Below are 11,523 nucleotides of genomic sequence, written 5' to 3' on the forward strand. Positions count from 1 at the left end.
TTCATTGGTTTATCATGAAGAAATTGGAGTGTGTAAATGAAAGTGCTATTATGCAAATGTTAGATTTAACTTTTTTATTTTTAAATAGTTTCTTTTTCATAGAAAAATTGCAAAAATAATAGATTTCCTGTGTGCCCTTCACTCAGATTCCCATGTTACTATTTTATTATACTTTCTCTTTCTCTGAAGCAAACATAATAAAATAGTTTTATATAAATATTTTTTCTGAAACACCTGAGAGTAGTTTCAGACAAGGTGTCCCTTTATCTCGTAATAATTCAGTGTATATTTCTTAAAAACAAGGGTATTCTCTTATATAACCACAGTATAGTTACCAAAATCAGAAAATTAATATTGATATAATACTGTTATCTAATCTACAGATCTGATTCAAATTTCTCTAATTGTACAGTATAATTTCTAGTAGATAATTTTCTACATTGAAATGTATTATGAAATATTGGTTAAACTAATCAAGCTATGGGTTGGGGATATTTTTGTGCTAGTGGGTTTTTTCTTTTCTGCCAAATTATCTATCTGGTGATTATCCAGGCAAAACATAGTTAGGAAATAATATGTTCTTTCAACAGATAATCATCCAACATATAATCTTACAGAAGTCCTTGGGTGATTATTGAACTTTTAAACTTTTATTAGCTTTGATTGCAGGTGTGAGAAGGAATGCTCTCTGTAAATGGCATTTAAAGGCAAATTCAATTTTCTTCTCATTAGTAATGTGGCCTTAAATTCTCCTAGGGCTAGTAATATTGATCTACTCATCTATAGAGGCCATTTTTCATTTGGCATTGCATCTAAAATAGGAGCCTTTGGTGTACATTTGTCTTAAGTTGACAATTTTGTTTGAAATGTCCTTTCCAAATTGTTTTTGTCAGTTTTATAGACGCTTAAAAGTACAAAGTGCAAAAGGACTTCTGAAGTTTTCCAAATATATATATAAATGATCCTTGGACAGAAGGAATTGTAGCATACTACATGGTCTTGGAACATGAGAGAGAGAATATTCTTTTGGAGACTCCCAGAAGACTTCTCTGGAAACTCTTGATATATATATATATTTTAATTAATTAATTTATTTATGGCTGCGTTGGGTCTTCGTTGCTGCGCGTGGGCTTTCTCTAGTTGTGGCGAGCGGGGGCTATTCTTCGTTGCGGTGCGCAGGCTTCTCATTGCAGTGTCTTCTCTGGCTGCGGGGCACGGGCTCCAGGCACGCGAGCTTCAGCAGTTGTGGCACGTGGGCTCAGCAGTTGTGGCTCGCGGGCTTTAGAGCACAGGCTCAGCAGTAGTGGCACACGAGCTTAGTTGCTCCGCGGCATGTGGGATCCTCCCGGACCAGGCCCGAACTCGTGTCCCCTGCATTGGCAGGCGGACTCTCAACCACTGTGCCACCAGGGAAGTCCTATCCCTTGATATTTTTGACATGTCAATCTTTCTTTGTTTCAGGGTGAGAAGATCTTCTACCTGATCCGCCCAACAAATGCCAACCTGACTCTCTTTGAGTGCTGGAGCAGCTCCTCTAACCAGAATGAGATGTTCTTTGGGGACCAGGTGGACAAGTGCTACAAGTGTTCTGTGAAGCAAGGACAGACACTTTTCATTCCTACAGGTCTTCCCTGGGCTCCTCTGGGAGGGTTTGAGGAAGGTGGGAAGAGGAAGAGAGCTTGTGGCACTGGAAGCAACCCCTTCCCATAATGTGTTGATCTGATTATGTGAGATATCCCTCTCTTATCAGTTGAAAGCTCAGAAGTGGACATCAAGAAAATTCGAGTGGTGGCCAGTGGGCAGTGTGGTTTCTTGGGGAGGTCCAGGAGGAAGTTGATAGCTCCTTTGCACTGGACTGATGTCAACTTGGTGGACAGATAGAAAACAGGACTCTCAGCCCCATGACTCTAGAGATAGTGACTGAGAGACTGGCATTGTAGACTATAAGTCAGAATGACCTGGGTGGGGGTAGGGTTTTTTTTCCCCCAAAACAATAAATGCCTAGGCTTCACCCCTAGAATTATGAATTCGTTGGTCTGGGGTGGGATCTGAGTATATTTATTTTGAAAAAGTCCCCATAGTTGTCTCAATTTGGGGAAAGTTGACATCTTTAGTATGTTGAATCTTCCATGAACACATATGTCTTTCCATTGATTTAGATTTTTCTTGGCTTTCTAATTTCTTAATTCCTTGATTTCAGAATTAGTGTTAAATTTTCTCAAAATGTTCAATAGAATTCTCTACTGCAGCCACATGGACCTGGAGATTTCCTTTTTGGGAAGTTTTTAATTAACATTCAATTTCTTTAAACCTGTATTAGGCTATTCAAGTTATCTATTTCATATTGAGTGAATTGTAAGTTTGTGCTTTTCGAACAATTGGTCCATCTTATCTAAGTTGTCAAATTTATGTGTGTAGAGATAGTATTTCTTTATTATTCTTTTGATATCTCCCAAGTCTCTAGTGCTACCCTGTGTTTCATTCCTGATGTTAGTAATTTGTGCCTTCTCTTTTATTGTGTGTTAGTCTTAATGGAAGTTGGTCAATTTTGTTGAACTTTTTAAAGAAGCACTTTTTGTTTCACTGATTTTCTCTGTTGTCTTTCTGTTTTCAATTTCATTGATTTCTGCTTTTATCTTTGTTTTTCCTTCTTTCTGCTTGCTTTGGGTTTATTTTGCTCTCCTTTTCCTAATCTTGAGATGAGAGCTTAGATTATTGATTTCAGACTTTTCTTCTTTTTTTATAATAAATTTATTTTATTTATTTATTTTTGGCTGCATTGGGTCTTCATTGCTGCGGATGGGCTTTCTCGAGTTGTGGCAAGTGGGGGTTACTCCATTGTGATGCTCAGGCTTCTCATCACAGTGGTTTCTCTTGTTGCGGAGCACGGGCTCTTGGTGCGCGGGCTTCAGTAGTTGTAGCACGTGGGCCCAGTAGTTGTGGCTCGTGGGCTCTAGAGCACAGGCTCCATAGTTGTGGCGCATGGGCTTAGTTGCTCCGCAGTATGTGGGATCTTCCTGGACTAGGGCTCAAACCTGTGTCCCCTGCATTGGCAGGTGGATTCTTAACTACTGCGCCATCAGGGAAGCCCTTTTCTTCTTTTTTTAATATAAGCATTTAGTGCTATAAATTCCCCCCTTAGCACTGATTTAGCTGTGTCACATATTTTGATATGTTGTATTTTCATTTTGTTAAATGTGCTTTTAAAAAAATTGAGATATAGTGCACATACCATAAAAATTACCATGTTAAAGGGTACAATTCAGTTTTTAAAAAAATATTCTTGAAGTTGTGCAAACATCACCACTATCTAATACCAGAAAGTTTTCATCACTTCAAAAAGAAACCCTGTACCTATTAGCAGTCACTCCCCATTCCTTCTTCCACCCCCCAGCCCCTGTCAACCCCACTTCTGTACTTTTCTCTGTGTATGAATTTGCCTTTTCTGAATATTTCATGTAAATGGAATCATGCAATATGTGGTCTTTTATGTCTGGCTTCTTTCACCCAACATAATATTTTCAAGGTTCATCCATGTTATCAGTACTTCATTCTTTAAATGGCTGAATAATAATTCCATTGTATGGATATACCATATTTTGTTTATCCATTCATCATTTTATAGACATTTGGGTTGTTTTCACTTTTTGCCTATTATGAATAGTGTTGCTATGAACATTCATGTACAAGTTATTGTGTTAACATATATTTTCAGTTCTCTTGGGTATATCTACCTAGGAGAGGAATTGCTGAGTCATATATATGGTAACTCTGTGTTTAACTTCTTGAGGAATTGCCAGACTGTTTTCTAAAGCAGCTGCATTTTCCACCAACGATTTATGAGGGTCTCAATTTTTCCACATCCTACCCAACACTTGTTTTTGCCTGTGTTTATGATTATAGCCATCCTAGTGGGTGTGAAGTTGTAGCTCATTGAGATTTTAATTTGTGCTTCTTTAATGGCTATTGATTTTGAACATCTTTCCATGCACTTATTGGATGTTTATATATCTTTTTTTGAAGAAATATCTATTCAAAACTTCTGCCCATTCTTTTTATTATTTACTTGATTGTGCCAAGTCTTAGTTGAGGCAAGCAGGCTCCTTAGTTGCAGCTCACCGGCTCCTTAGTTGTGGCACATGAGCTCCTTAGTTGTGGCATGTGAACTCTTAGTTGCGGCATGCACATGACATCTAGTTCCCTGAGCAGGGATCAAACCCAGGCCCCCTGCATTGGGAGTGTGGAGTCTTATCCCCTGTGCCGCCAGGGAAGTCCCTGCCCATTCTTTAATTAGGTGAATTGTCTTTCTGTTGTTGAGTTGTAAGAATTCTTTATATATTTTGGTTTAGACCTTTATCAGATGTATGATTTGCAAATACTTTCTCTCATTCTGGAGGTTGTCTTTTCACTTTCTTGATGTTGTTCTGTGAAGCCCAAGAGTCCCGTTTATCTGTTTTTTCTTTGCTTGTGCTTTTGGTGTCATATCTAAGAAACAATTGCCTAATTCAAGGTCATGAAGATTAACACCTGTGTTTTCTTCTGAGTTTTCTTTTTAGTTCTTACATTTATGTCTTTCATCCATTTCTAGTTAATTTTTGTATATGGTGTGAGATATGGGTCCAGTTTCATTCTTTTGCATGTGGATGTCCAGATGTCCCAGAACAATTTGAAAAGACCATTCTTTCCCCCATTGAATTGTCTTGACACCTTTGTCAAAAATCAGTTGACCATAGGCCATGTATTGGTTTATTTCTGGACTTTGAATTCTATTCCATTGATCTGTATGTCTGTCTTTATTATAGTATCACACTGTCTCAGTTATTGTACACTTGTAGTAAGTTTTGAAATTGGGAAGTGTCAGCCTTCCTGGGCCCCTTGAATTTCCATATGAAGTTTTCAGCTTCAGGTTTTATATAGATTTTTTTTAGTGTTTGCTCTAGTTTTATGTATATATGTATACATATATAGATATATATGTACATATGCATAGACATATACACATATATCTATGTGTATGTACATATATAGATAAATATGTATGTGTATATGTGTATATATGTATATATGTACATACATATCTATATGTACATATTTATATATACATATATATCTATCTTATGACAGTCTACTGGTACTGACATTTTACCAGTTTGGAGAAAGAGTTGAAACCTTACCTCTTTTCACATCTCTTTACTCTTACCATATGTAATGTATTTGTCTTAAATATTTCCTCTGCATACGTTAGAGCCACATCACATAGTGTTTTAATTTTTGTTTCAGCTGTCAAACATAATTTAGAATATCCAAGAGCAGGAAAGTCTATTGTATTTACTTGTATTTTTACTCTTCCATTGTTCTTCCTTCCTGGTGTTCCAAGATTCCTTCTCTTATCATTTCCTCTCTGTTTAGAGTTTCAGGGTAGGTCTGCTGGCAACAGATTCTCTTAGTTTTCCTTCATCTGTAAATGTCTTGATTTCCCTTTCACTCTTGAAGGATAGTTTTGCTGGGTATAGAAATCTGGGTTGGTATTTTCTTTCAGCACTTGAATGTTGTGCTGCTTCCTTCTGGCTTCTGTGGTTTCTGATAAGATTTTGGCTACCCTTTAAATTGTCTTTTTCCCTGTATGTGTCATTTCTTGCTACTTCCAATATTTTTTCTTTTTTATTTAGTTTTTCAGCAGTTTGACTATCATGTGTCTTGGTGTGGATTTCTTTGGGTTTATACTGTATATGTTCATCAAGCTTCTTGAATGTGTAGGCTTATGTCTTTTGCCATATTAGTGAAATTTTTAGGTATTATTTCTTCAAATACCTTTTGATTCCCTCACTCTAACTTTTCTTCTGGGTCTTTGATTATACGAATGTAACACATTTTGCTGTAGTCCCACAGGTTCCTGAGGGTTTTTTTTCTGTCCCATTGCATGGTTCTTTATTTTTTTTGTCTTTTTTTTATTTTTATGGGCATATAGTTGATTTACAGTGATTCAGGTGTACAGCAAAAAGATACTCAGTTATATATATAGTATCTATCTTTTTTCAGATTATTTTCTATTATAGGTTATTACAGGATATTGAATATAGTTCCCTGTGCTATACAGTAGGTCCTTGTTGGGTTCCTGAGTTTATTTTTCTCTCAGTCTATTTCTTCTCTCTTGTTCATATTGGGTGCTTTCTATTGTTCCGTTTTCAAATTCTCTGATTCTTTTCTCCATTGTCTCCATTCTTCTGTTGAGTCCATTGTTTCATTATATATTTCAGATGTAGTATTTTTTAGTTCTATAATTTGTACTTGTTTCTTATTTATAGCTTCTCTTTTTTGTTTCCAGCATGCTTGTAATTGTTCATTGAAGCATTTTTATGATGACTCCTTTAAAACTCGTGTCATATAATTCTAACATCTTTGTCTAACATTATATTGTATAATTCTGGATTTTCTTTTCTGTTACTCAGATCTGTTTGTCTATTCATATATCAATATCATATTGATTTGATTACATTGGTTTTATAGAATGTTTAATATATGATGAGGCAAGTCATGCCCCCCTCCTCCTACCCCCATACCCATCTGCTTTTCTCTTTTATAGTTTTCTATTCCCATGCATTTATTCACCCATCTTTGAATTCTTTGCTGGGTCTCACATGATGTTTTTTTTTTGTACACTGGGCACTTGGTAACTGGTGAATTGAATTTGTCTACCAGAGATTTGAGTTGCATTCATTTGCATCTTGGTAGAAATTCCCACAAACTGGGTGCAATCTACTTAGTTCCACGAGCATTTCATGTCTGCTGTCTGCCCCAACATTGGGCTAGGTGCTAGAGATAGAAGATGGATAGGCTCTTCAGTACTAATAGACACAATAGAGGTATTCACCAGAAGTTTTGGGAGCACAGAGAAGAGCACTTAGTCTGGCCAGAGGTTTGTGAAAATCTTCTCAGAATAGTGACACCTGAAGAGTAAATAGAGACTGACCAAGGAAAGAAAGGCAGGAAAGCCCTCTCAGATAAAGGGAAAGGCATAAACAAAGCAAAGATGTGTGAAGCAGTTTATGGATACTAGAGCCTAAAGACCAAGGGCTGGGAGCAGATGAAGCTGAAAAGGTTGGCAGGCTGAACTTACTTCAGAGGCAACTGGGGACTACTGAAGATTTATTTGTTTATTTAATTTCTAATGAAATATTTTAGATGTAGCAAAAGATATAAAGAATAATATAATGAACATTTATGTGTTTATAACTCAACTAAAAATATAACATATTACAAACATATTTGAAGCCTTGTATATACCTCTCCTCAATTACATTCCCATTCTGCCCTCTCAGAGCTAGCTGTTGTCCTGAAGTTGATGATATTATTCTCATACATTTTTATCCCTTTATTACATAGGTATGCCTTAGTAAGCAGTATATAGTATTGTTTTACATGTTTTTGAATGTTATATAAATGGAATCATATTAGATGTATTTTTCTCAACATTTTTCCTCTGAACATTATGATTGTGAGATCCATGTTGATACATGTGGCTATTGTTCATTCATTTCACTTGCTTTCTAGTATTCCATTGTATGAGTATACAGCAGTTTATTCTCCTGTGGATGTACATTTCATTGAAGAGCTTCAAGCAGGAGGTGACATGGGCAGATTTGCATTTCAGATATATCACTTAGGGTTGAGATGTGGAGGATGGACTTCAGAGGTTGAGATTGGTGTGGAGCAGTGGTTTACAAGCACTTTGGACTCTGGACCTCTTTATACCCTTAAATATTATTGAGGACCCCAAAGAGCTTTTATTTATGTGGTTTATATTTATTAATATTTACCATATTATAAATTAAAACTGAGAATTTAAAAATATTTATTAGTTCATTGAGGAAAAAACAAGAATAAACCCATTACATGTTAGCATAAGTAACATTTTTATGAAAAATAACTATTTTCAAGCTAAAAAAATTTAGTGAAAAGATTAACATTTACATTTCTGCAAATCTTTTTAATATTCGGGTTAGCAGAAAACTTCTGTGTCCTCAAATCTGCTTCTGTGTGTTGTGATATCATGTCATGTACCCCTTGGAAAATCTCCACTGTATACTGAGGGTTAAAAAGACAAATAACATCTTAGTATTATCATGAACATAGTTTTGACCATGCATATGCTCTGAAAGAGTCTCAAGGAGCCCCAGGATTCCCTGGATCACACCTTAAAGAACCACTGGTGTTAGAGGAGCCAGTTTGTAGGCTGTTTCAAATAGCATAGGTGAGAGATAATGATGGATCTGAACCAAGCCATTAGTAGGATGGATGGATGAAGAAGGGGAGATGAATATGAGAGAGATGTAAGAAGAAAAATCAGAAGGTCCCAGAAGGCAGTATAGGGTCAAGGGCAAGGAAAATAATTTAGTTTCAACTAGGTACATCCTTCACAACCAACCTGTGAAGTGGATATTTAGCTATAGAAAACGGCAAGATTTGAACCCAGGTCTGTCTAACACAAAAACTCTTTGTTTTACCTAGCACAGAGTTAGAAGGGGTAGTCATGGCAAGGAGGTGATGTCTTTCTTAGCAATAAGAGAGAGGGTGGGTGAAGCAACGAAGAGAATTTGAAGTGCAGAGAAGGGAAGTAGAAGGAGTTTATTAACCCCATAGGTTGGTCCAGTTCAGGGTTATAATGATGGCAGACTTGGCTAGGATGGGCGTTGGGAGAGTGGAGGAAGCTAGAATGTTCTGAATTACTGCCAGGCTGGCTGGTCTAAGGAGTTGTGTTTGAGCTGAGTGGGCAGTGGTGATGTCCAAAGAAGAAAGGCCCTCTGCCAGCTATGTTTTTTGCCTTGTTACACTGCAGGATGGATCCATGCTGTGCTGACTCCCGTGGACTGCCTTGCCTTTGGAGGGAACTTCTTACACAGCCTTAACATTGAAATGCAGCTCAAGTGAGTCCTGAAGCTCTGGTGATACCGAGTTGGCCATTCCTATCTGCTAGAGTCCTTGAGTTCTCTGCTATTGTGAGGAGTGCAGCATAGAAAGAAGGGAGGCAAGATGATCAGAAAGGAATGGGTACTGGTTTCTGATGATGTTCAGTCTGAAGATGAATACCTCTTCCTCACTTAGTAGTTACGTGAATTTTGTCAAGTCACATAACCTTTGAGCCCAAGTTTCCTAACCCGTAGAGTAAGGTCTTAGAGGGTAGTTGTGAGGATTAGAGATAATGGATACAGAGCATCCAGAGCAATACCTGATACATAGTAGGTGCCCAGTAAACAGGGTCCTTGTTATCATTGTTATTGTTGTGCCTACTTCCTCCAGAGCCTATGAGATTGAGAAGCGGTTGAGCACAGCAGACCTCTTCAAGTTCCCTAACTTTGAGACCATCTGTTGGTATGTGGGAAAGCATATCCTGGACATCTTTCGAGGTATGGAGCCCTTTGCCAACTGTCCTTTTTGCCCTGCTGCCCTGACCATGTGTGTGTGCACATGTGCACGTAACCATCACCTCAAATCAAGATACAGTACCCATCACTACAAAGATCTTTGTAGTGTTACCCCTTTATAACCTCACCCACTCTCTCCCCCTGAACTATCCATAACTTCAGGAAACCACTGATCTCTTTTTCATCTCTGTAATTTTGTCATTTCAAGAATGCTATAAAAATGGAATCAAAGGATGCGATCTTTTGAAATTGGCTTTTTTACTAATCGTAATGTAGGGTAGGGCATGGATTTTAACTTTCTTATTTAGCAAAGGGGACTGAGAAAATTGGATCACAGTGAAATTATTCCTATTTCCTGCCAATTAAAATAAGAAACTCAATCGGTATAGTGTCAGAGTTCCCTGGGGACAAGGCCCAGTCCTGACTACCCATCATTGGTTTGGTTCCTGGGTATCAGCCCAGGTAGAAGCCAACCTGCTGGGTTTCCTCTTTCCTGGTCTGCTTGGAAATAGAGTGGCTCCCTTACTCAGACCTGAGATTCTTCAAGGTGACTTGGCCAGGAAGAGTTACAAAGAACCTCAGAGGCCAATGAGTACACTCTCTTATGAAGTACCTCAAGCCCTTATTCTGCCATCTAGACAGACCGTCACTTAAATGTTCATTCAGAGGCTGGATGACTAACTGCTTATTATTTTCTGTTCTGAACAGCTTAGTTCAGTAGAAAATTCTTTATTGAGCCTAAATCTGGATGTTTGTTATAACCTCCTCCTGGAGTAACTCAGAACAAGGCATTAATGGCTCATCAGATCTGTGTAGGTGGCAGTTGTCCTCCTGAGTGTTCACATTTTGAAACCCAAGAGGCAGAGTAATGTAGAAGGAGCACAGGCCTCAGATTTAGACAGATGAGGTTTCAGTCTTGGCTTTGGCACTTACCAGGTGTGGCCTTTGGTTGTCTCTTTGCCTCTCTGAGCCTCATTTCCTGAACTATATAAAATGAAGATAATGATATCTGGCTTATAGGGTTGGGTATAGGATTAAATGAGATAGTAGATGTCAAGGTAGTCATAAAATGAACACCATTATAAGAACTGAGATATGGAGTTGTGCTCAGAACCTTGAGCATTTTCTCTGGTTGCCTGAAAAAAACTAACAAGTCCTTCACTTCCCTGCATGGCTTCTTTGACACTCTACCTTCCTCTTTCCCCCTTTAGGTTTGCGAGAAAACAGGAGACACCCTGCCTCCTACCTGGTCCATGGTGGTAAAGCCCTGAACTTGGCCTTTAGAGCCTGGACAAGGAAAGAAGTAAATATACTTATTTCTCTACCTACTTTAGAGGTCTACTCTCAGCAGGGACTGGCTTTGGGAAGATCCTCTGGGGACGTGGAGGAAACTAGGGAGGTTTGTGGGCTCCTAGGATTAGAGTAGAGGACTGGGCTAGGACTCCTTGGATTATATTTTTAAACCTTTCTGATTATAAAAAGTATTACATGCTTACTGTAGAGAATTAGAAAAATACAGAAGAGTGTAAAGAAGGAAAAACTTCACCTGTAATTTTAACTCAGAGGGAATAAACATTAACATTTGGGTATACTTCCTTTTGTTTTTTTAATATTCATTTTTAAAACATGATTGCTCTCACTCTGTACATATAATTTTGTATCTGAATTGGTTGGCTTATCTTAATTTTTCTATGTCACCAGAGTTCTCCACAAACATTAATAGTTACATGATATTCTTTTGCAGGGATGTACCATCCTTACCTAACCACTTGTTTATTGTTGCTTATTTATTTATTTGGGGGATAGTTCTAGAAAATCATGCAGTAAATAGCTGTTCGCATCAGTCTTTGTTCCTCATCTCTTGATTGTTTTTTCAGGATAGATTTTTAGAAGAGTGATCACTAGATCAAAGTATGTGAAAAAATGTGAGACTCTTTTTTTTTTTTTTTTTTTTTTTTTTTTCCTTGCGTTATGCGGGCCTCTCACTGTTGTGGCCTCTCCCATTTGCGGAGCACAGGCTCCGGACGCGCAGGCTCAGTGGCCATGGCTCACGGGCCCAGCCGCTCCGCGGCATGTGGGATCTTCCCGAAACGGGGCACGA

At 38.0% G+C, this 11,523-nt stretch overlaps 1 protein-coding gene across 2 annotated transcripts in view; it reads left to right on the top strand.

Moving 5' to 3' along the window:
* The window catches only part of PHF8 (PHD finger protein 8), an 87,124-nt gene that overhangs the window by 27,608 nt on the left and 47,993 nt on the right, over positions 1-11,523 (top strand). For both annotated transcript variants that reach the window (XM_007446480.1, XM_007446479.1), the window contains exons 7-10: positions 1,462-1,624; positions 8,837-8,924; positions 9,298-9,404; positions 10,634-10,725. In XM_007446480.1, coding sequence (XP_007446542.1) covers positions 1,462-1,624; positions 8,837-8,924; positions 9,298-9,404; positions 10,634-10,725 — 450 coding nt within the window. The remainder of the gene's footprint in view (positions 1-1,461; positions 1,625-8,836; positions 8,925-9,297; positions 9,405-10,633; positions 10,726-11,523) is intronic.

The sequence above is a fragment of the Lipotes vexillifer genome, unplaced genomic scaffold (assembly GCF_000442215.2).
Source record: "Lipotes vexillifer unplaced genomic scaffold, Lipotes_vexillifer_v1.1 scaffold624, whole genome shotgun sequence".
Taxonomy (NCBI): domain Eukaryota; kingdom Metazoa; phylum Chordata; class Mammalia; order Artiodactyla; family Lipotidae; genus Lipotes; species Lipotes vexillifer.